Raw genomic sequence first — 25,457 nt, 5'->3', positions numbered from 1 at the left:
CAACCTGACCCAGAATTTAGGGATGTTTCTATTGTAAAATGCAATTCAAACTAATCCAATTGATCTACTTGACCGGTTCAGATATGGTCTTAGTTAGCAGGGGCAGAACTAGTAAGGAGTTAGTAAGGGCAATTGCACCCCCACAAAACCTTTTTGAACATTTTAGACACCTTGCTTCATGCTTTTAATTTGGGATGCCCTTATATTTTGAACTAATTACATGGCCCATTTGCCTTAAAAAACTTTGAAGCGGCCAGCCCGCCTCAAAATTTATTACACATGGCACGTTGAAGGAGGTGTATCCAATTTTCACAGAAATGCAAGAGCGTAAAATAAATTCAGATTGTCCTCGTGTCTTGTAAGGAAGAGGATTCCTTCCAAATTTGAAGCGGACTGGCCGCTTCAAAGTTGGATTCCCATTTGGACACACACACACACCCCAACAATTTTTGGGAGATGATATTGCCTCTTGACATGAGTCTTTTCTCATAGACTAATTGGAAATGACTTATATATCCTTTTTTTCAGCTTCTGATAGGGGAAAAAAAAAAAAAAACCTTTGAATTTCTCTCCCGAATCATTCATCTTCAAGCTCTTCAGGTGTATCATTAAATATGATTTGCCCCTACTACAAGAAAATCTTGGCCTGACCCCTTTTAATTAGTATGATCCGTGATAGATCCAAACGGGTTTAGATATGAATATTTTATCAGGATGTAAATATGGATATGCTTGGATTTAACCTGGGTCCGATCCATTTTATGTCCTAATTAAAAAGTAAATAACTTTAAAAGGGAGAATTCGTTCGTTAATTTCTTTAACAAAAATAAGGTTCGAGGAGAGTTTCTATAAATAATACTTGAATCTGAGGTCTGCCTGGTAAAAGATTCTAACATATAAGTGGACGACCCATCGACAAGTCAACATTTGGACTCTCCATCGAACGGACGGTTGACATAAGAGGGAAAAACAAGATTTCCTAGAGATCAGCGAAATCTAGGGATTTGTATAAGTTTTGCTGGGGATACGACTTTTGTTGGGAATCCTTGGCATATCGCTGTCTCTTCTGCGTTCAACCCTAATTTTAGTTGTCAGCCATTGTAGAGAAGAAAAAAATATACTCTAAGCTGCTTGTTCTGCTCCACACACACACACACACACACAGCGATGGTACGGCCATATGCAGTAAAGGGTCTAAAGCGAAAGAAGAGAGACGAAGCAGACGATGTAGGAGAAGAAGAAGAAGAAGAAGAAACGACAACACTTGGAGAAGAAGAAGACGACGACAAGAAGAAAGCAGAGGACGCCGTAGATGAATTACCCGGAATTCCAATTGTACCCTCTGACCAAAAGTCAAAGTCTGGTGTCATCTTCGTTCTCGAAAGGGCTTCTTTGGAAGTTGCCAAAGTCGGGAAGGTAAAACACTCTAGGGTTTTCTCTTGCTTCTGCAACTCTCATCAACTTTAGGGTTTCTTTTTTTGTCTTTTGCTTCTCTCTGTTGGGCTACTACGTGAGATTTTAATTGGGTTTCTTCTTTAAGACTCTGCAACTTAAATTGTTCTTTCTTTTATTGTTTTTGTGTTCAGACCTACCAGATTTTGAACTCGGATGATCACGCCAATTTCCTCCGGAAACATAATCGAAACCCTAATGATTATAGGCCCGACATTGTTCACCAGGTTGGTAAATTTCTTAGTTTTGGTGGTGTTTTCACTTTTCCTGATTTTGGGAAAATGTTTTTTGGCTTTTTATTCTATTGTGAAAACTTAATATTCAAATCTGTCTATCCAAACAGACCCTTAATTACTCGAAATATTTAATTTCGAATCCTAGAAGCTAAGCCCTTTGCTCAAAGTTTAAGCTTTTATAGTATAGAATTGGTTTTGCATGAATCATGATTGTAAGTGTTTATGTTTTCAGGCTCTCCTCGCGATATTAGATAGCCCACTTAATAAGGCAGGGAGATTACAAGCCCTTTACGTTAGAACCGAGAAAGGGGTTCTCTTTGAAGTTAAACCACATGTTCGAATGCCAAGAACGTTTAAGAGGTTTTGTGGCATTATGTGTAAGTTTATTAATTTACATCCATTTCTCTTTGGAATGTTTTGATACTTGGAAATGAGGTTGTGTTACACTTAATCATACAATTAGTGAATAGGGTAACCCCTTTTTGTGCCCCTGAAAATAAATCGAGGTGATATATAACAGGGATGATTTTGTCATTTCACAGCAATTGTGGAGAAAATTTTGGGACTTGGCTATTCAATATTTTCTTTCATTTTTTTTATAAGTGTAAAATGTCTGTATAATGCCAATAATGTCTCTTTCTTAACTATCATCACAGTGCAGCTGCTCCAAAAGCTGAGTATAAGTGCCACTAGCAAGCGTGAAAAACTTTTGCGTGTGATTAAGAACCCAGTAACTCGACATTTACCTGTCAACTCACGTAAAATAGGTGAACATTTGATAATTCTGCAACTCTTTCTGTTTTATTTAGTAACATTAGAGATGAGAAACTATCTTGCTGGCATTTCAGGCCTCTCTTATAGTTCGGACAAGTTGGTTCAGTTACGGGACTATGTTGCTGCTGCTAGCGATGACGTGAACCTTGTTTTTATTGTAAGTTTCGAATTTTTTTTTTTTAACATTTCCATTGTCTCATCTTTTCTTGGGTTTATTATTCCATTAGTGCTTGTTTATTACGACTGCATAACTGATTGAAACATGTATCTAATCTCATATGGTGTATTTTCAGGTTGGTGCAATGTCCCATGGGAAAATTGATAAGGAATATGCAGATGATTTTATTTCAGGTGAGTTCCCTTTCATTTAAACAGGTTTTATCTGATTTTTATCATAGAAATATTTGTAAAATTTTCTTAATATAAATTAATTGATTGTCGTAGATTCTAGAATCCATACTTATCTTCATTTGGTAATATAGAAAAGATTTATCTGCTTTATTCCTCATCGTGTTACATGTGAGTTTTTTTTTTTTTTAAAGAACGCATTGCGGATTAAAGATGGTTACTATAAAAGGTTAATATATTTTTCATTACTATATTTGTATTGCGACTTTCACAGTGAGTTTCCCTGATTGAAATTCTTTCGGTCTATGCCCATAAGGTAGGTGCTAAGCTAATTAAACAGTTAATGCTAATTTTGGGGTTCACAAAGTAAATTAAATAGTTCACTTGCAACCGTATTGGTAGTTTGTAACTATATGGAGGTGTTGTTTTGTTAGTTTCCTTTTTCTTTTGTCCACTTGGTTATCCTTTGGGGTTCCAGGACATCTCGACCGCCCCCATTAATAAAAATTATTTTATTCATAAAAAAAAATAATAATAATAACAAATCTATGTTTGCTTCTACGATCTTTTATGAATTTTTTCCAAAATATTATTTAAGCTCTCTATCAAGGCATGGACAAGGTCTGACTTTTTCTTGCTACGTCTGCAATAGTTTCATTCTAAAATGATATGTTTCACCTCCTCTTAGTGACTAGGTGGCAATCACTAAATTGGGATTTCTCATATACTCTTCTTTGCTCGTTTTGTTTGGATACATTTCGTGGACAAGAGCAGTTTGCTTGTAACTTTATGCTTTTTCAAGAAGAGCACAGAAGTCAATACTGAGAAATGGAGTCACCTTTTACTCTATTACCCCCTTTTAAGTCATATTTGGTGCACTTCTTTTCCCTTTCTCATGTTTATTGGTGTGCTCGATCTTTCCTATACATGGTATGGTTATGCTTTTAAACTAGAGGTTGTATCTTATGGATTATCTTGCCTTGCAACTTCTTGACGAATTTGGAAAGAGAATTGCTAGAGCTTGGCTTTCCCTGCTGTGATTTTAAATATCAAACCTCCCCTATTTCAAAGGTCAAAGGTTTGTGACAAGTTCAAAAGGGTCTTTTTTGAGGAGTTTGTGTTTGATGAGATTTCATATTGTCTTGATGGAAGTTGTATATCCTGTCTGATCTTCATTTTGTTGTTAAGATGATTGAAGTTTGTTTTTTTTTGAAAAGTATAATGTATTGAGCAAAAGAAGGAGAACTACAAAGAGAGAGGCCGAGAGAGCCTCAAGAACAAACAACAAGCAAAAAGCAGCAAATCAAAGAAAAAACAAAAAAACAAAAACAACATCATTGATTACATAAAGAGTCCCATCTAAAAACAAAATCGTCGAAGGTAGTCCCCGCGAACTCTATATTCTGCTTCGACCAAATGTATAACAGACCCAAATTTCCAAGAATCTTGCACGAGTGGTACTGCTCTTGTTGTTGAACACTCTGTTGTTTCTCTCGTTCCAGACTCCCCAAGCAATAGCCGAGGGAAGCATAGCCCATAGGATCCTTTTTCTGATGTGGAAAGCGTTATTGGTCCATTCAACTAACACCGAAGAAAACTTACGAGGGAGGACCCAGTTCATACCGAACATACCAAGGAAGATTGACCAAATATTATAAGAAAAAGAACAATGGACTAAAGTATGATCAACAGATTCTCCATCACTCAAGCATAATGGACAGCCATTGGGAATGATCCAACCCCGCACAATCAAATTATCCAACGTAAGAATCTTACCAAGGGCGGCCAACCAAACAAAAAAAGATATTTTAGACGGAACTAACCTGGACCAAGTGATTGAGCCCAATAAGGGTCGCTCAGCTTCGAAAGAAAGCCATTTAAAGAAAGACCTGACAGAAAATCTCAAATCCTTAGCCCTTGTCCATTCCCACTTATCCTGTTCGTTGTCGTTGAGGTTAGACGTATGTAGAAGATCAAGGAGAGATGTCACCTGAGTTAACTCCCAGTCATTAAAGTTTCTCCTGAATCCCAAGTCTCAAGTAAGGCCAGACTCGTTGCGAACCAAACACTGCTGAATAGAGCGGTTCTTCTTAATAGAACAAGTGTACAGAGACGGAAATTGAGTTGCCAGAGGCGATGTACCGCACCAACTATCCTCCCAAAATCTAATTCTATCTCCCGAACCCGCTTTAAATCTAATCCCTCCTTCGAAATCTTCACTCCCTTTAAGAACCCCTTTCCAAACACTGCACCCATATGAATCTCTAGACACACCACTATACCAACCTAACCTTTTCTCCCCATACTTGGCCTTAATAACCTTTCTCCACAAACTGCTCCTTTCCTCACCGAATCTCCAAAGCCATTTTCCTAACAGCGCTCTATTAGCTAATCTAAGGCCCCTAATTCCCAACCCCCCGCTCTTTTTGGGCATGCAAACAATTTTCCATTTGACCAAATGATACTTTCTCATGCCATTCCTGTCGTTCCACAAGAAATTTCTCATGAGCCTTTCCATCCTAATTTCGACGGATCTTGGGAGTGTAAAAAGCGATAGGAAGTAAACTGGAATACTCATTAAAGTGCTTTTGATCAAAGTAACCTTCCCTCCTTTCGACAAATAATTGGACTTCCAAGTGCTCAACCTTTTCTCCAGTCTCTCAAACACCCCATCCCAAATTTTGATACTATTATAAGGTGCTCCCAAAGGTAATCCCAAATATGTCGTGGGCAAGGTATCATACCCACAACCCAACATCGTGGCCAACAAGTGAATATTTGTTTCCTCACCTACCCCGTAGAGCTTACTCTTGTGCAGGTTTATGTGTAAACCTGACATTGCCTCAAAGCAGCACAGTAAAACACGAAGCGCCCTCACCTGATCCCTCGAGTACTCCAAAAAAACTAGTGTGTCGTCCGCAAATTGAAGGTGAGAAATCAAAGGACCATCTTTCACTCTGAACCCCGAAAGCTTGCCTATATCAACCGCTCTTGTAAAAAGTCTACCCAAGGCTTCAGCTATAATGAGAAACAAGAACGGAGATAAAGGGTCCCCTTGCCTCAATCCTTTTGAACCCCTAAAAAAACCTGCCGGACTCCCATTGACAAGAATCGAAAAAGACACTGTTGTGACACATTTCATTATCCAACTGATCCACCTCTCTCCGAAACCCATCCTACCCATCATGTACTCTAAGAAATCCCAGTTCACATGATCATAAGCCTTTTGAAGATCAATTTTCCCTATCATTCCCCCTTCCTTATTCTTAATCCTAGAATCCAGACACTCATTAGCTATCAAAACTCCATCTAAAATTTGCCTACCCTTAACGAAAGCCCCTTGCTCCTCACCAATCAAACTAGGAAGAATTTTCTTCAACCGGCTCGCTAACACTTTGGATATAATCTTGTAAACCGAGCTAACCAAACTGATGGGTCTAAGATCTTCTATCCTATCCGCCCCAAGATGATTGAAGTTTGTTGCTAATTTGTTTTCTGGTGCAGTTCTTTGGATGGCCTTCTCATCCTCTGTTCGAGGGGTTCTCTTTTTGTAATCTTTTTTAGTGCGATGAAGTCTTCCATTGAAAAAAGGCGCACCAGATCACCTTGCAAACAAGACTGTAGTAACAGTTATAGGATGGATGTCAAAATGTCACTCCCATCTGCCCCTTATCCTCAAAGAAGAGGTGTTAAGGAGATTTTACCAGAAAATAGAAGTGGGGAGTTTATAGGTTTAGACATTCTGCATTGCTAAATCATATAACTTAGAAACCTGAATTGCACTTTTGCTGCAAATGAGAAATTTGCCAAAGAGGTGCAATTTATGCCTGGGAGATTGAATGCTAGGTTACTGATGGAACTTACTGGTCCCAAGGATCCAGTTGGAGATTGAATGCTAGGTTATTGATGGAACTTACTGGTCCCAAGGATCCAGTTGGAGCTTGAACCCAGACCTTGGGTGCCCCCCCACTACAAACCGAGGATTAGAACCCAGGGATAAAGATATCATTTATCATTCATTATGAATTCTCTCATGTGAAAACCTATGGACTATTTTGATCAACTCTAATCTTGCCTAGACACCTGCAAGTATATGATATGATAAGATATCCAACCATCTTTGATCTCATTTTAGACACACTTAAAGAAAGATTTTTTCCCTGTTTTAAGTTAGTTCAACATTCATGGGTTACTTTCTCTTGTTTCTGTGTATTTTTATTTCCTGTGTCCAAAACGGCTGGCATATGTTCTGAACCCAATTACAAGTTACCTATTGGGTGGTACTAGAACTTAAGTCATGATTCTGGGTTCTCTTTTCTTTCTTGTTTTGCAGTATCAGGTTATCCACTGAGTGCTGCTTGTTGTATAGGGAGGATCTGCAACGCATTGGAGCAAAAATGGAAGATCCTGTGACCCACTTTATTTTTCTTCTCTTTGATTGGTAGTTGGAAATTCAAAACACAATATATTAAGGGAATTATATGTTCTCCAGGCTGTTAAATGTCCATCTGCTGACTATAAGCAAGAGTGTCTATCTATTAAGAGGATAGCTCAATTCAGTGGTAGCTTTCTGCTGCAGTAGTAGATAGTCTGAGAATGTCAAAATTTTGTTCACTATTAAGATGGATTTTTTTTTTCACTAATCTTTTTTAGTGTTTTGGCTAACAATTAAAGCATATTTCATATACTTAGAAGCAGATTGGCCCAATGGCAAAACCAAAGCACTATGCAGTCCTCATTCTACTCATCTCATTCCAATCTCAGGCAAATTTTAGGAAGACAATTTTTTGTGATTAAACAAACATCTGTTTTGGTTGGAAGGAGACAATCCCTAGGGTACAATGTAGGAACTGAATTTGCACCTCTTGGTCCACCTGTTTTGATCGCAGAACCAAAAGAGAGCTACTATTGCCACACCAACTTTTGTTAATGTCACAGCAATTCCTATGCAAATCACAAGGCATTGCGCACAGTTGGTGTGGCACTTTGGATCATGTCTTTCTCCAACTATCCCCCTTTGACCGGCTAAAAAAGTTAACAAAAAAAAAAAAAACAAGGATTTATATACAGAAACAAATTGATTAAACATTTTTCATAGATTTAGGCCAGTTATTTTGTATCATAGATGCTGGATTGGAGAATTTTTTTATTGTTTGTGTGTGTGTGTTGGGGGGGGAATAATGTCATGTGTCACCTTGGAATCTAAATTGAGAAGTAGAGATTGTAAGTTCTTAGCAATAACAAGGCGCTTCCAATGCACATTTAGTTATGTGGAGGATCATATTGCACATGTTACAAAATCTTTCAATGGGACCATAACGAATGTAGGGAGATGATGTTTGTAAATTTCATAACAATACAATGAAATGGAGGGGAAAATTTACGGATTTTGCTGGAACTGCTTTATTATATTCAACATGTGTGAAAAGTGAAACCACATTATTAATACCAGTAAGCTTCTCTTCTATTTTTGTTGTAAATTCCATTGATTGCAACATTACACATTATTCAAAACAACAAACAACATTTACAGCTTTTCGACCCTGTGCTTGTTCCCATATTAGGCCCAAAAGTAGACTATTTTCAAAGACCACAAGAAAATTTCACCAAAAATCAAGCTAATTGAAGTAAGCTCTGTAGAGACTAGGCAGCCAGTGCTGTTTTGAGTACCCCATGATTCTAAGTATGCATTCACATTTGGACAGTTCCATGACATAATTCCACAACAAAAATATATTAATCGTGTAATTATGGCCCCTGTAACATAATTTTTGGGCTACAACCTACACAACGTATCTCATCAGTTGGATTGGAATCCAAACTGTTTGTAGTTCATCTTTTAAGGGACCAAGGTTCTTAAATCTCATCTCCAAGGCATTGTCTCAATTAGGGGGGAAAAGGAAACCAGAGTCTTGATTAAGACAATCGCGAAAAATCTATATTTTGGGACCAATGTTTTCATTATGATCTCCTCTGATGGTGGGAACTTTGAACACCATCTGTGACATTAGTCCCGAAAGGCAGAAGCTGTTCAGAACTTAGTTCACGTGATTAGAGCTACTAAATAATTGGATTATGATCAGAACAAACAAATGCAGTTCACACAATGCTAAGTAATGGTGACCTTTAAACCACCTTCAAAATAAATGAAGCTTATACCTTATTGTATAGATAGAAAGGAAAATAGCTCACTTGACTTCTCCATGGAAATATAAGACGCAACATTTCCAAGTGCCTATGCTACAAGCAGAACATAACGTTGAAGATGTCATGCATCTTAGAGAGGAATTTTGATTGATGAGTTGAAATAGGCAAGCATGAAGGTGGTGGTGACTCTTGCTTCTTTTCCTTCACCTTCCTCCTCAGCTGGAAGAACTGTTGCATAGTATCAGCACACTCGGCCGCCAGGATCCCACGTCTGATTGTCATTTTTGGGTGGAATGGGTGAACTGGACCAGCAGCCTGATTTGTCAGATCTGAACCACTTCCTCCACCACCACCAGGAAAAAGTCTGCAAGGTGAAGTTCACAAGTTGAAACATGGTTATCTTTGAACCTCAAGCACTCTTCTTTTACCAGTTAAAAAAATTTCCAATTTATGGAGAAATCTACGCTTCCATCAGGCTGACAGTAAACACAACCTACCAATGGAAAGGCTGCACAAATGGCAGAAATGCAAAGGGTAATGACACAGCATTTGTAGGCCTTCTCAAGTGACCTCATATGCCAGAATTTGATTAGATAATCATAACCATTTGATCGATTGCAATTTCGAGACCAAATTTGAGATAACCCAGAAAACAGTACATTAAATCAGATGGATACTATCCAATCAGTTTTTTTTTTTTTCTTTTAATTGGGGTACTTTGGCTTTCAACATCTCCCACCTGAAAAGAGGGAGGGGGATCGGGGTCCGACTTCATTTTTAACATGTTCGTCCTTGACAACTATACTATTAGTTGATGGTATCTACTGCCTAACAGGGATGCTAAATTCCTTATAATAGGCATGATGAAATATACATAAAGATTAGTATAACAGAAAACATCCTCATCCACCCCTTGACCAAAGAATTGGAATAGGCAATTTTGGCATTTTATGCTATACTAACATTTCTGCATATATTGCCATTCATAAGTATAGCAGAGAATAGGAACATTAACCCAAAAATTGGGGTAGGCGTTGACATTTTCTGTTATACTAACATTCTGGCATGAATCAAGTGTTGGACATGAAAAATACTGGGATTTTCCAAAGTATATACAGGATGTCCATGTCTCACACATGGAAACCAAATCAATTGTCCCAATATTACGATGGCCATAAACTTAATACTGCTTTTAAGTTTATGAAAATGAAAAAGAAGAAAGGAAAATAAAGATAACAGAAAGTAAGTAGTGTTTTGTAAAAGATTGCCATCAGAGACAAGAAAAACTCTGGAATTGGTGATGGAAAAAATCACGAAGACTGTCATGGGTGGGTGGTTATCCTAAAAGAATTCAGTGGCACATCCTTCTAAGTAATCTTTTTCCCACACATCACCATCATCATCAAATTACATATCAATGGACAAATGTGCCATCTTGTTCATTTGTATGTTGGGCTTTCTCACCAAAATTGTTGAAGGTATAATTTATGTTATTAAAAAAGTTACATACCTAACCCAGCTGCCATCAGCACCTAGAAGTTTATTGGGAGCTCCCCATACCACAGTATCAATTCGAGCCTGGAGAATTGCACCAGCACACATGGGACATGGTTCAAGTGTTACATAAAGTGTTGTCTCCTACACAGAGACATTGGGGAAGGTAAATATGAAGGAAAATTAGTTGAAACAGAGAAATATTAATAACTTATCCAAAATAGAAGAAGAAGAAGAAGAAAGCAAGCTTCATATATCTATTCTAACATTTTTGTATCTCTGGCCAAGTACTAGATATGAATGATGTGCGATGCATAGTATTTATTAACTGTAATATTTCTGCACTCCATGATAAATGATGTTCAACTCAACAATGCATGTACCAACTAGTCACAAGGACCGCTACTTCTCCTGACAATGGCACTCGTAGTAGAGGGACGGATTTCCACAGGTGCTGGTGCGTCAGTCCTAGAAGGTTCCTGAGAAGATGGACCAGGGACATCCCACATTTCATCTGATGGTCCCATTACTTCAGACCTGGAAGATGTTCGCCTCGAACCATGCACCTGCGACTGGAATTCCTCGGATAATAGTTGACTTGAACCCTGTTGTGTATAAGTTTCATCTTTGTACACTGAAGTCGTTGGGGAAGATGTCATTTCCTTCAGGCCTTCAGAAGTCGATACTTCATGCCGTAGCTTCTCTGTGAACTCTCCAACAAACTGTGTGGAAGATGCATCAAAACGATTTGCTGAACCCAATGCATCCTCATGGAACATGAGCATTGAATGCACCCCAATTCTGGTTCTGCCATCTAGTTTGTGGGGCGAATCAGGAGCTTCCTCTTCTATATATAAGGTGCTAGACCCACTTCCCAAGGTTTCACGAGAAACCTCCTGCGTAGCATATCCACTAGTAGGTTTTCGGTAATGAACAGTTTCTAGGAACCTCTTGCTACAAATTGAGATGAAGGAGGTGTCACCATCACCTGCAAATTTATCCCCTCCTTCCATGCACCCATTTGTTTTTCTTTAGATTGTGGAACTAAATTTAATGGTGATTGGGAACTAGAGGCCCTTTTAGGAGATCTCACCGAGAAACTTGATTGTTTGGTAGGCCTTTGGGGCTCTTTCCTTGATCCAACTTGTCTGATGACTCCTTCATGAGTTTGGTTACCTTCTTTTGCTTCCTGAACCAGATTCGCACTTAAAGTTGAATTTCCCACTCGAGCATTCATTCTTGTTTCAAAGAGTTGTTGGGAATCGGTGATTGCTTCAGTATCACTGGTACAGATCACTGATACATTGGTGAGGTCCTCTGATTCTTTCCTTGATTCACTTCGCCCAAAAACTTCTTGATTAGTTTGCATGCGTCTATTTTTTGGCTCCTGAACTGAACTCTGAAGAGAAGTTGATTTCTCTTCCCCGTTCTTCATTCTAGTCTCAAAAACCCTCCGTGAAGCCGAGGCCCTTTCAATATCTAAGTCATTGATCTCTGACATTTTGGTAAATTTTTGGGACTTTATTCTTGAATCGTACTGGCTATGTCTCTCTCTTGCTTCTTGAACCAAATTCACCGAAGCAGTTAAGTTCTTTTCTCTTCCACTTGATTGTGTTTGGGAGATGGATGCCCTTTCAATCTCACTTTTGTGGATCTCTGACCTCTGTGTAGTCTGTTGGGCCTTTTTTCTCGATCCGGACTGTTGGATAACTTGATGATCTGTTTGGCTACATTGCTCTTTTGTTTCTTCAACCAAATTCATTGACAAGGTAGAATTATTTTCCCTTCCACCGAATAGCTTCTGGGAACTGGAAGCCCTTCTGGCACCACTCTCATTGGCATCCAGAACATTGTAAAGATTTTGCAAGGTCTCTTTCCTTGATTCTGTTTGTCCAACCGACACTTCAGTAACCTTCTTTTCAACCTTGTTTCTCGAATCCCAATCAACACCAGTCGTGATTGCACACGATCCCACTTCACTATTTCTCCGTGTCGAGACTTCACCGTATTCCCCATCATCATCTTCATACTTCTTAAGTTGTTTTCTAAATTTCCCAGCAAGAACACCCTCTCCTTCCTTTCTCAACTCCTTGCTCTCATGGCTAGTTGAGAATTCGCCAACAAATCTTCCATTCTCAACTTGAACATCAACATCTTTCTCATCAATACCATCCGAAGACAACACAGAGTAGTAAGATGAACAACTAGACCCTTCTTTCCTCAACCCATGATTCTCACCCCTCAAAGAACCTTCTTTTCCTACTGAACTTCTATACACTTCTTCCCTCGACTTTATTGTGGCAGATTCAAAGTTACCCTTCGAATTCCTCTCCAAAAAATCAGACTCCACATGCTTATCTTCTACCCTAGAACACTCGTGAACACCTCTTCCTCTTTTTCTCTAGTTGGACTCTCCTTGCTGCCAATCTATTCTTCCTCTCTCCAACACCAACAAACTTCTCCTCACCGATTTCTTCAGTTAATAAGCTGAGCATTGCTTCAGCATCACTTTCAATATCCGAATCCCAACTCTCACTCTTCTCCTCCTCGTGATTGCACACGATCCCACTTCACTATTTCTCCGTGTCGAGACTTCACCGTATTCCCCATCATCATCTTCATACTTCTTAAGTTGTTTTCTAAATTTCCCAGCAAGAACCCCTCTCCTTCCTTTCTCAACTCCTTGCTCTCATGGCTAGTTGAGAATTCGCCAACACAAATCTTCCATTCTCAACTTGAACATCAACATCTTTCTCATCAATACCATCCGAAGACAACACAGAGTAGTAAGATGAACAACTAGACCCTTCTTTCCTCAACCCATGATTCTCACCCCTCAAAGAACCTTCTTTTCCTACTGAACTTCTATACACTTCTTCCCTCGACTTTATTGTGGCAGATTCAAAGTTACCCTTCGAATTCCTCTCCAAAAAATCAGACTCCACATGCTTATCTTCTACCCTAGAACACTCGTGAACACCTCTTCCTCTTTTCTCTAGTTGGACTCTCCTTGCTGCCAATCTATTCTTCCTCTCTCCAACACCAACAAACTTCTCACCGATTTCTTCAGTTAATAAGCTGAGCATTGCTTCAGCATCACTTTCAATATCCGAATCCCAACTCTCACTCTTCTCCTCCCAAACCCTACAATCAAATCTTCCTTCTCTCTTTCCTCTCCTCCTCCTTGTCCTCCAACTAGTAGTAGTAGTATAGTAGTAGTATAAGAGGAGGAGGGGAGGACGGTAGGCATCACCGTAACAACCCTAGGGACCCGTAAATGGGTAATGGGCAATAATGGCCCCCACCCCGTAAGATCATCAACCTTCTAGAAGCTGACAATTGAACCAGGTGGACTGCTCAACCAAATAAAATCTAGGGTTCATGGGTATTCCATGCCATGGGTGGAAAATCTAGAGCAAGCACATGATGATGATAATGATGAAGAACAAGACTTGTCAATTCTTTCATTCAAGACGTATAATCATTGAAGGAAAAACAAAAGTCCCTTTGCAGCTAAAGCTAATGGTGTGCTTATGTAAGAGTTCTGCATATCTATCTGTATGGTTCAACTGGAAGCCCTTCTGGCACCACTCTCATTGGCATCCAGAACATTTGTAAAGATTTTGCAAGGTCTCTTTCCTTGATTCTGTTTGTCCAACCGACACTTCAGTAACCTTCTTTTCAACCTTGTTTCTCGAATCCCAATCAACACCAGTCGTGATGCACACGATCCCACTTCACTATTTCTCCGTGTCGAGACTTCACCGTATTCCCCCTCATCATCTTCATACTTCTTAAGTTGTTTTCTAAATTCCCAGCAAGAACACCCTCTCCTTCCTTTCTCAACTCCTGCTCTCATGGCTAGTTGAGAATTCGCCAACAAATCTTCATTCTCAACTTGAACACAACATCTTTCTCATCAATACCATCCGAAGACAACCACAGAGTAGTAAGATGAACAACTAGACCTTCTTTCCTCAACCAGATTCTCAACCCTCAAAGAACCTTCTTTTCCTACTGAACTTCTATACACTTCTTCCCCGACTTTATTGTGGCAGATTCAAAGTTTTACCCTTCGAATTCCTCTCCAAAAGTCAGACTCCACAGCTTATCTTCTACCCTAGAACACTCGTGAACACCTCTTCCTCTTTTCTCTACTTGGACTCTCCTTGCTGCCAAGCTATTTTCCTCTCTCCAACACCAACAAACTTCTCACCGATTTCTTCAGTTAATAAGCTGAGCATTGCTTCAGCATCACTTTCAATATCCGAATCCCAACTCTCACTCTTCTCCTCCCAAACCCTACAATCAAATCTTCCGTCTCTCTTTCCTCTTCTCCTCCTTGTCCTCCAACTACTAGTAGTAGTAGTAGTAGTAGTAATAAGAGGAGGAGGAGGAGGACGGTAGGCATCACCGTAACAAACCCTATTGGACCCGTAAATGGGCAATGGGCAATAATGGCCCCCACCCCGTAAGATCATCAACCTTCTAGAAGCTGACAATTGAACCAGGGTGGACTGCCTCAACCCAAATAAAAATCTAGGGTTCATGGGTATTCCATGGCCATGGGTGGAAAATCTAGAGCAAGCACATGATGATGATAATGATGAAGAACAAGACTTGTCAATTCTTTCATTCAAGAAGTAATAATCATTGAAGGAAAAACAAAAAGTCCCTTTGCAGCTAAAAGCTAATGGTGTGCTTATGTAAGAGTTCTGCATATCTATCTGTATGGTTCAACTGTCTGTGAGAGATAAAGAAAGAGAAAGAGAAGCTCTTACCTTAGTGTGTGAGATGAATTTGACGGAATTGTGTTGTTGAGGAAGAGATTGTGATGCAATCCCATATGGGATTTTGTCGATCAGACAGTATAAGAGTTACAAATGAAACTACTTTGCTGTGAAGATTTGGCATTTGATCCGAAAAAGCAGAAAAATGATTTAAGAATTAAGAACCGGATTTGGAAATCGGATCGCCCGAGTCAAATCCTCTCAGTACGGGTGCTTTTTTGGTTATGAAATCGGGATTGGACAATTGAATACCACTTTACACAAAATCTCGTTTTATAAAATATTTAAGGAGCTCCCTATTCCCTGCTAAGGGTACTTGCTCTCACCTCTTGCCATCCAAAAACATGATCTGATGTTTCAAATTTGTACAGGACAAAATCTATTGAATTTGATTTTTAAGTTTGATTTTCAAAATCTTGAATCTAATTATAAAAAAAAATTAAATTAAATTAAATTATTATTTTTTGTTTTTTTGTCTGAGTAAAACGATCCTTAGTAATACTCAAAATCTTACTATATTAGTAAAGAAGAGGCTTCACATATTTAAATGCATAAAATCATTAATATACACTGAAGAAACAGATAAAGTTAAGAGATTTTATAAGTTTATGAGAATCATGTAAATTTGTGCCTTGTGACTTTTTTTATTTTTATTTTTTCAACATAAGGCATGGAAATTATTTGGTTTTGTTAAGCAAATTTCCTAAAAATGTTTAGAATCTTCAAGTGTTATTAGAAATTAATAATTGAAATTAAGTGTTCCCAAATCTTGTACTGGTTGGAGGAAGTAAATTGAATAAATCTCCAACTTTATATATATATATATGGGTCGCGTTCCCACGACAACCAAATCTACTCACATCGCGACAAATCGTAGAGGCCGTTCGATCCACGCTAGATCGACGACTCAGATCGTCTGTTGATTTGAAAAATAACGACTTTTCGTTATTTGCAATTACCTCCCCGTAAAAAAAAAAAAACCAAATCCCTCTCTTAACAAAAACAGTCCGAAGTCTTCTTCGTTCTTCTTCCTTCGACTCAGATCAGCGTTCGAAGTTCCTCCCCGTCTTCTTCGTTCTTCTTCCTTCTCATTTCTCTGCGTTCGAAGTTCCTCCCCGTAAAAACAGACCAAATCATTATTTGCAATCTCTTCTTCGTTCTTCTTCTTCGCTCAGATCTTCGTCTTCGATCTCTTCGTTTCACTCTTCGATCTGCCAACCATTCCATCTACTCGCGACGATTCTAAGAGATCTTCGAATCACCCAAAAATGAAGACGCAACGAGGTCAGATCGATTCAAATAGATCTGTTTTTTTCGACTTCGTCTGCTAACGACGACAACCATCTTCCTTCCTCTTCGTTTGCGACGGCGCCGACGAAGGTCGCGGCTTCGTCCTCATCTCTCTCCAAAGAAACCCTAAGGTAAACCCTTAATTATTATTATTTTTGACATGTGAAGGGTTTCAACCAACTTCATTTTGCAATTAGTAACCCCCTCTCCCTGCATTTTTTTCCGGTTTTTGATCTTCAGATCCTTGAAATGATGGGGCACAAGATATATTTACTCTTGATTCTCCTCTTTCACTATTCTATTTCATTTTCTTTGATCTTATATTATAAAGTCTCTTTAATTTTGCTCTATCATAGGAATGCTTTAATCTATACCTGTTTACTTTTCTTTGTTTCAGGTATGATCATAGTGTGGCACATGCTGTTTTCACAGTTGTTTCAGTATTGGTTTTTCATTTCTTGGTAACTGGAATGATTTTGGCTACTTGTTGTTGGTAAGATTTCAGAGTTGAAATATATGGTGCTTCCACTATGTTTCTAAGTACTCATTGATGTCAGCACCAGAAACAAACAACCAATCTGATTCTTTTAACATTGTAATGTTCTGTCCTCTATCTTCTCTTTCTACCACTTATTAACTTTTCTAGGCATATTTATACTTGATGAAGATGGATAGTGCACTTATTATATTTCTACTTGCATGCACTTGCTATATCCTTACTTGTTTGATCGCATTTGTTTCTAAGTGGTGATTGCTGGGTGCAGTGGTAGAGGCTTTATCTAGATTTTGTTCGTCTTTTCTGGTGCATAGTTGATAATTTCAATTTCCATCATTACAATTGTAGTAACATTATGAGAGTGAAAGAGTCGTTTCTATGGGAACACGTCCTCGACTACTCAGTCACTGAGCTTTAAGAGCTCTAATTACTTCTTATTGTTTTTATGGTAGTTTGGTGTTTAGGCGTTACCCAACTAGCTTTAACTAACAAAATGTATGTTGCAGTCTATGGTATCTTCATCCTAATAAATTCTCTAACAAAATTCTGGGAATGCATCACTAGACTCAAACTGGTTACAGCATTTTTTGGGACGGTAAGCTTTAGGCTAGGCAGGACCCCAACCAGCTTTAATTAACAAATATAATGTTAGTGTATGGTATGTACGTTTTGAAGCATCGGCATACTGAATTCTTTAAAGTTCATCATAAAAAGGAGGATGCATTACTACAAAGGAATTCCTTTGCAACTTCCATAAAATTAACCATAATCCTCCAACACCTCTTAAAGAGTAAAAGAGATAGTTCTCTCCAACCTCTCTCCAACCAATCCTTTGATTTAGGATCAAGATTGCAAAATTCAATACTGTCAAGAGTAAGTATTGACTGTTTAATTGTGCGCACTTCAAAGATATTGGTCTTCAATTGAATCAATTTATTTAAGTTCATTTCTGTTCTTTTGATTGATCTTTCTATGTATCTATGTAGGCTCTTGATATGATACGGGGCAAGAATATCCCTCTCTTAATGGATTCACATTTAGAGGGAAACTTTTCAACAGAAGAATCAACTGTGGTTGTTGACCTTGCCTCTCAATGCTTGCAATATGAACATCGGGAAAGGCCCCATCCAAAGAAGCTTGTTGCGACACTTGCCCCCCCTGCAAACAAAATCTGATGTAAGTTTTATCTTTTCCTTACTGAATATACATGTTTTCTCTTTTGATATTAGATGCCTGTACAATGGTTAAAGTTTTCATCAAACATAACAGTTAAAAGACTTAATAAGTAACAATTGAGGTGGATCTGAAGGACCTATGTTGTGATTTGGCTGAAAAATTGGTCTTTGTTGGTTGGAAAGAGTAATATGAGTTTTGGCAGACAACTTGACCATGTGAGCAAACCACTAACCTTGCCAGACGGAGGGTGTTCACTGACATCATCCAAGCCAAAGAGGGGCATACTAATAAAATGCTGTGTTTTGCTAATTTGGCCATTTAAGTAACAAAGTGAACAAAAGAAGAAAAAGAAAAGATCAATTTTGTTTTCCCTCAACATTTTTGAAAATAAATAATACTCAATTTTCATAAATTTCTTATAAGGTTTGTTGAATTTGGGACTGTTGGTGAATGATAAAAATAGTAACTTCTACTTTCTTATATGTTCAATGACTTATGGATTTTTCTTCTTCTTTTGTATAGATGAATGAGAGATCATTTGAGAAAAGTCTCAGATTTTTTACAATAAATGTTTTTCCTCTTGACCATGCCATTAATTGTAATGTTTTCCCTGTTTTTATTCTATATTTAGACATTGGAAAGAAAAAAAAGAAAAAAGAAAAAAAGAAAAGAAAATGACAGTGTAATCCTCTTGATGGATCAGCATTTTCTTTTCTGTTAGCTAATTTGAGCCTACCCAAGTCTATTAGGGCATAGAAAATAGTCTCCTCCTCAACAAAGGGTCATAATATCTGTCCTTCAAAACATCTCAATATAGATCGATGGAAATCTGCATATTCAGGTTATGTTCATTAAATCTTAAGATTAAGATTATTGATCACCTAAGTTCTTGGGATGCAGGTTTCATCTCAATAGGATTTGCAGTGTTCTTGGTACATTTGGCAACCATCCCTATCACAGGAACAGGCATCAACCCTGCTAGGAGCCTTGGTGCTGCCATCATCTACAACAAAACCCATGGTTGGGATGACCATGTATGTCTACACCCCTCTTATCATACTTTATATTATATAAATATTTTTCCATAATTCTATTAATAGGAATTAATGTTTGTTTGTTTGTTTGGGTTCAGTGGATATTCTAGGTGGGACCCTTCATTGGAGTTGCTCTTACTGCAGTGTACCACCAAATTGTCATTAGGGCCATCTCTTTTAAGGCCAGATCTGAAAAGAACACCTCCCTCTCTATCATCAACAAATATGGAATTTTTTTTCTTCTAAGTTTGTTTTGTATTTTCTTTGTTTTTCTCTCTTGAACTACTGCTAGGGATTGTTGGTTATGTGTAAATTATCAAGTTATGTTTTGGTGGGTGGGGTGTGTTGTAGTGTTGTGTTGAGCTTTAAAATGGAGATTCTTTTTATTTTATTCAAATTCAAGTTTCTTGTCACATTGGTTGAGAGACAAAATAAACAAATTTAATCTTGTCTTAAATCCTTTCACAAATAGATCTAATCAAATTCAAGTTTCTTGTCTTAAATTAGAAAAATGGAATGGAATCCGAATGTGAATTTTATTGATGCAAGCTTCTAGTTATTAGGTTTTTCATTGTTCACGGAAAAGCTCCCCCTTTTAAAGCTGGAATATGATTCAATAATTACTTTTCCCCCTTTTAGATCTTTTATTTTTAAAGATTAGTTGATTTCTTGTCAACCAAACTTTCCCAACGATTAACCAATAAAAAATTATCATTTTCCTTTAACTGCAAAAAGAAGAAAGAAAAAAATTGTCACCATTAGAATGACAATAAAATTCCTGTTTAAAAGATAAAATATAAATATTTTCAAGGATGATTGTGAGAAGGGAAAAACTAGTTGTAGATCAACTAGTATTAATTGCATTCCAAAATAAAATAAAATTACACTTATAAATTCTTAATTGTCTCACTCTTCCTTTTTCTTCATCAAAACTAGTCTTAAACTCATTGCAATTGGCTTCACATCCAATGCTACAAAGAAAAATTGCAAAGATTTTGATGTGGCAACCTAGCCTGCCACACCCTTTACATAGGAAGAATCAATCCAGCACTCATCACTGCCTTTCCATGTTTCACAGATCTCACCCCTATATGCTCTCTGCAGTGTTAGCTTTAGTAAATTACAGCTACTAACTGAAGTAAATACTCATAATGTATCTTGTTGGGTTGAAGCCACTCAAAATCACTGCAAACCAAGATATGCAAATTTATTCTCAACTTCCACTGTCACACACAAGCATGTGTGCACGCGCAAACAAAGAAAAAAAGGAAATTCATTGTCATTTATACTTACAGAGTGGAGAAAGTATGATGACAAGACCGATTGGATACAAGAACAAGGTGGTCTTCTCCAAAAAGGGTAGTACTGCAATGATTTATCCAACAGAGGGAATAATTAAAATATTGAAAAGTAAAATTAATCATAAGACTAAAATCCCTTTTTTATCTTAAAAGAAAAGAAAAACTTTAGCCCCAGTGAGAAATGGAGATCGTGTGCCTCCCACTCCTAAATACATAGGACACTTTTAGTAGGTCCAGACTCACCATTCAATGGATCAGACAAAAGAGATTTGATGATCCAACCACCACGTGTGCCAAGTACAGTAGAGTAAGGGAAGGCATCTCCTTCCTGTCCTAACCTAAACAAGTTTGATAAGAGTTGGGTTTTTTCACTTACCATCATATCCTAGAAAGTTGAGGTAGTGGTAGTAAGAAATGGCCACCATGAAAAGTAAATTTGATAGCAGAACCAAAACGAAACCATGGGCAACCAAGAGCAGTGATACAAAATAATGAATCACTGGCACAAAAACGGGAAGATATCAATAAAGTCCTTAAGCATAATATAAGAGTAGTTTTCCGAGGTAGGGCAATTACCGTAAAGCATAACGAACATTGGGAAGAAAGAGTTGCAGTGAACATCAAATGCATACAGCCTATGTGAAAAGAAAATGATTAGCATGAATTGGTTTGTTAACAATTTAAATCAAACAGTGGATGTAGAACAAAACCAAATACATGCCTAGCGGGATTTGAGGGCATCTCGGTGCCGCTCGTGCCGGGGGGGGGGGGGGGGGGGGGGGTCATTCTGAAAAGTATTTTCTGCCCTGATCGGAATAATCCATGACAGAGTACTGCTAATAGCAGTGGTTTCTGCAATGAATTTATCCAACGAGAACTGACTGGAAAACACCTATTTATTTCTATTGGACAAGAAGACTCAACTCTAAAGGCATATCAACCATATAAATGAACTTTCAGGAAAAACAATTCTACATATGAGAATATGTATGGTTGAAATCTAAATGAGAAAAATCAGCATTGCATTGAAACTTAGGTTTAACCAAGTAGAAACTACTATATTTTCTGATGTAGAAACAAAGTAAAAGTTTCATGACTTGCCATTCAACACATTGTTCAACCACATGGCTGTTTGGAGCCTCCTCACGAAGATATGCATTTGTCAAGAACCTACATGGGCATTGATGATAAGAAATGGATTTTAACATACCAAAGGTATTCTGATAAATAATTTGCAACATCTAATTTCACACATCAGGTCAGCGATTCGGTGTAGTAGTGGGAGTAACTATAAATATGAACTTTTTGGGTGGATAAAATGTCTAAGAACCAGATCATGATGGGTAAGCCCATTAAGAACCTAGATACCTGAGAGGAGAAGCCTCCTCATAAACTATCTAGAGATAAGAATTAACCAAAAAGAACAATTATCATCTTTATCTATAAAAAAACAGCACAATGAGATTATGAGGGTGGTCTGGTATCCAAACTTCTGATACGATTCCAAGAATCCAAGCTATGAAGTATAGACAGAGATACTAAGATTGTAGTAACTGCAACTAGAATGAGCTAAAATGGGTTGGACACAATTGTAAGTGTCAAACCTGGTGTCTAACATTCATCCCATGGAACCACATATTGCTTCTTATTAGAAAGATGCATCCATGTAGAGCAGAGTCAAAAGAACAGAAATGAACTTAAATAAATTGATTCAATTGAAGACCAATATCTTTGAAGTGCGCACAATTAAACAGTCAATACTTACTCTTGACAGTATTGAATTTGCAATCTTGATCCTAAATCAAAGGATTGGTTGGAGAGAGGTTGGAGAGAACTATCTCTTTTACTCTTTAAGAGGTGTTGGAGGATTATGGTTAATTTTATGGAAGTTGCAAAGGAATTCCTTTGTAGTAATGCATCCTCCTTTTTATGATGAACTTTAAAGAATTCAGTATGCCGATGCTTCAAAACGTACATACCATACACTAACATTATATTTGTTAATTAAAGCTGGTTGGGGTCCTGCCTAGCCTAAAGCTTACCGTCCCAAAAAATGCTGTAACCAGTTTGAGTCTAGTGATGCATTCCCAGAATTTTGTTAGAGAATTTATTAGGATGAAGATACCATAGACTGCAACATACATTTTGTTAGTTAAAGCTAGTTGGGTAACGCCTAAACACCAAACTACCATAAAAACAATAAGAAGTAATTAGAGCTCTTAAAGCTCAGTGACTGAGTAGTCGAGGACGTGTTCCCATAGAAACGACTCTTTCACTCTCATAATGTTACTACAATTGTAATGATGGAAATTGAAATTATCAACTATGCACCAGAAAAGACGAACAAAATCTAGATAAAGCCTCTACCACTGCACCCAGCAATCACCACTTAGAAACAAATGCGATCAAACAAGTAAGGATATAGCAAGTGCATGCAAGTAGAAATATAATAAGTGCACTATCCATCTTCATCAAGTATAAATATGCCTAGAAAAGTTAATAAGTGGTAGAAAGAGAAGATAGAGGACAGAACATTACAATGTTAAAAGAATCAGATTGGTTGTTTGTTTCTGGTGCTGACATCAATGAGTACTTAGAAACATAGTGGAAGCACCATATATTTCAACTCTGAAATCTTACCAACAACAAGTAGCCAAAATCATTCCAGTTACCAAGAAATGAAAAACCAATACTGAAACAACTGTGAAAACAGCATGTGCCACACTATGATCATACCTGAAACAAAGAAAAGTAAACAGGTATAGATTAAAGCATTCCTATGATAGAGCAAAATTAAAGAGACTTTATAATATAAGATCAAAGAAAATGAAATAGAATAGTGAAAGAGGAGAATCAAGAGTAAATATATCTTGTGCCCCATCATTTCAAGGATCTGAAGATCAAAAACCGGAAAAAAAATGCAGGGAGAGGGGGTTACTAATTGCAAAATGAAGTTGGTTGAAACCCTTCACATGTCAAAAATAATAATAATTAAGGGTTTACCTTAGGGTTTCTTTGGAGAGAGATGAGGACGAAGCCGCGACCTTCGTCGGCGCCGTCGCAAACGAAGAGGAAGGAAGATGGTTGTCGTCGTTAGCAGACGAAGTCGAAAAAAACAGATCTATTTGAATCGATCTGACCTCGTTGCGTCTTCATTTTTGGGTGATTCGAAGATCTCTTAGAATCGTCGCGAGTAGATGGAATGGTTGGCAGATCGAAGAGTGAAACGAAGAGATCGAAGACGAAGATCTGAGCGAAGAAGAAGAACGAAGAAGAGATTGCAAATAATGATTTGGTCTGTTTTTACGGGGAGGAACTTCGAACGCAGAGAAATGAGAAGGAAGAAGAACGAAGAAGACGGGGAGGAACTTCGAACGCTGATCTGAGTCGAAGGAAGAAGAACGAAGAAGACTTCGGACTGTTTTTGTTAAGAGAGGGATTTGGTTTTTTTTTTTTTACGGGGAGGTAATTGCAAATAACGAAAAGTCGTTATTTTTCAAATCAACAGATGATCTGAGTCGTCGATCTAGCGTGGATCGAACGGCCTCTACGATTTGTCGCGATGTGAGTAGATTTGGTTGTCGTGGGAACGCGACCCTCTATATATATAGGGTCCCTATCCGTGGCCAACAGTTTGGCAAACATTTTGGCAAACACTTTTTCAAAACATGGGTTAGAGGTCTTGGAATGGGCTGATTTTTGGTGAGGATGATCTCTACGGTGAGGAGATCATCCTCACCAAAAATCAGCTCATTCCAAAACTTCTAGCCCCATTTTACAAGTTGAAAAATCGTGAACCGTCCATTTTTTGTAAACCATTTTTGATGAAGTTAGAAGTTTTGGAATGAGCTGATTTTTGGTGATGATGATCTCCTCACCATAGAGATCATCCTCACCAAAAATCAGCCTATTCCAAGACCTCTAACCCATGTTTTGAAAAATGTGTTTGCCAAAATGTTTGCCAAACTGTTGGCCATTGATCGCTACCCATATATATATATATATATATATATATGGGTCCCTTTCAGCAACAAACATTTTGGCAAACATTTTGGCAAAACATTTTTCAAAACATGGGTTATAGGTTTTGGAATGGGCTGATTTTTGGTGAGGATGATCTCTACGGTGAGGAGATCATCCTCACCAAAAATCAGCCCATTCCAAAACTTCTAGCCCCATGTTTACAAGTTGAAAAATCGTGGACCGTCCATTTTTTGTAAACCATTTTTGATGGGTTAGAGGTTTTGGAATGGGCTGATTTTTGGTGATGATGATCTCCTCACCGTAGAGATCATCCTCACCAAAAATCAACTCATTCCAAACCTCTAACCCATATTTTGAAAAATGTTTTGCCAAAATGTTTGTCAAAATGTTTGTTGCTGAACATTTCCCTATATATATATAGGGTCAGGTTCAAAGGACAACCATTTCTACACACATATAGACAACGTGTTTTGTTTTATATGGGCAAAAATGTTTGGAATGGATTGATTTTTTGTGAGGATGATCTCTGTGATGAGGGGATCATCCTGGCAAAAAATCATCTCATTCCAAAACTTGTAACCCCATCAAAATTGATTTACAAAAATTGGACGGTCTATAATTTTTCAACAAAAATTGGACGGTCTAGAAGTTTCATAATGAGCTGATTTTTGGCAAGGATGATCTCCTCATCACAGAGATCATCCTCACAAAAATTCAGTCCATTCCAAACATTTTTGCCCATATAAGACAAAACACGTTGTCTATATGTGTGTAGAAATGGTTGTCCTTTGAACCTGACCCATATATATATATATATATATATATGGGTAGCGTTCAATGGCAAACTTTTTAGCAAACTTTTTGGCAAAACATTTTTCAAAACATGAGTTAGAGGCTTTGGAATGGGCTGATTTTTGGTGAGGATGATCTCTACG

The 25,457-nt window shown here is 37.9% G+C and overlaps 3 protein-coding genes and 1 long non-coding RNA gene across 16 annotated transcripts; 2 read left to right on the top strand and 2 right to left on the bottom strand.

The window, feature by feature from the left end:
- The first annotated feature begins 1,044 nt into the window (after positions 1-1,044).
- LOC147399297 (nucleolar essential protein-like protein) lies at positions 1,045-7,453 on the top strand. Its single transcript, XM_086448804.1, has 7 exons — positions 1,045-1,416; positions 1,587-1,679; positions 1,921-2,065; positions 2,345-2,455; positions 2,537-2,619; positions 2,756-2,813; positions 7,144-7,453. Exons 1-7 carry the CDS (start codon positions 1,168-1,170, stop codon positions 7,221-7,223), a joined length of 819 nt encoding a protein of 272 aa, XP_086304930.1. The 5' UTR covers positions 1,045-1,167; the 3' UTR covers positions 7,224-7,453.
- Positions 7,454-8,861: 1,408 nt separating this feature from the next.
- On the bottom strand, positions 8,862-15,512 carry TADA (tRNA arginine adenosine deaminase). Its single transcript, XM_086446797.1, is given in 8 exon segments — positions 8,862-9,321; positions 10,468-10,595; positions 10,719-10,741; positions 10,846-11,394; positions 11,397-12,852; positions 12,961-13,043; positions 13,132-13,714; positions 14,609-15,512. Coding segments are annotated over 8 exon segments (3,657 nt in total). The 5' UTR covers positions 15,173-15,512; the 3' UTR covers positions 8,862-9,050.
- A 714-nt stretch (positions 15,513-16,226) lies between these two features.
- Positions 16,227-19,628, top strand: LOC147399295 (uncharacterized). Of its 4 annotated transcripts, none has more exons than XR_015180126.1 (5): positions 16,227-16,662; positions 16,772-17,126; positions 18,014-18,203; positions 19,104-19,237; positions 19,336-19,628. It is a non-coding gene; the product is annotated as an uncharacterized LOC147399295 (long non-coding RNA). The 4 variants fall into 4 exon arrangements; XR_015180127.1 differs by having other exon boundaries at positions 16,228-16,662; positions 16,929-17,126; XR_015180129.1 differs by having other exon boundaries at positions 16,230-16,662; positions 17,037-17,126.
- A 425-nt stretch (positions 19,629-20,053) lies between these two features.
- Positions 20,054-23,976, bottom strand: LOC147399294 (uncharacterized). 10 transcript variants are annotated; one of them, XM_086448797.1, is made up of 7 exons: positions 23,542-23,975; positions 23,179-23,431; positions 21,640-21,708; positions 21,115-21,173; positions 20,915-21,037; positions 20,531-20,602; positions 20,054-20,422 (listed from the first exon to the last, which is right to left on the bottom strand). In XM_086448797.1, the coding sequence occupies exons 2-7, from the start codon at positions 23,199-23,201 to the stop codon at positions 20,367-20,369; spliced, it is 402 nt and encodes a 133-aa protein (XP_086304923.1). In that variant the 5' UTR covers positions 23,202-23,431; positions 23,542-23,975; the 3' UTR covers positions 20,054-20,366. The 10 variants fall into 10 exon arrangements, with proteins under 10 accessions (XP_086304923.1, XP_086304924.1, XP_086304925.1 ...); XM_086448798.1 differs by having other exon boundaries at positions 23,179-23,274; XM_086448799.1 differs by having other exon boundaries at positions 21,115-21,296; positions 21,327-21,708; positions 23,077-23,431; positions 23,542-23,973.
- Between the last annotated feature and the right edge of the window lie 1,481 nt (positions 23,977-25,457).

The sequence above is a fragment of the Akebia trifoliata genome, chromosome 7 (assembly GCF_017979445.1).
Source record: "Akebia trifoliata isolate Shusen 1 chromosome 7, ASM1797944v1, whole genome shotgun sequence".
Classification (NCBI taxonomy): Eukaryota; Viridiplantae; Streptophyta; class Magnoliopsida; order Ranunculales; family Lardizabalaceae; genus Akebia; species Akebia trifoliata.
This window is presented reverse-complemented; position numbering and strand designations above follow the sequence as displayed.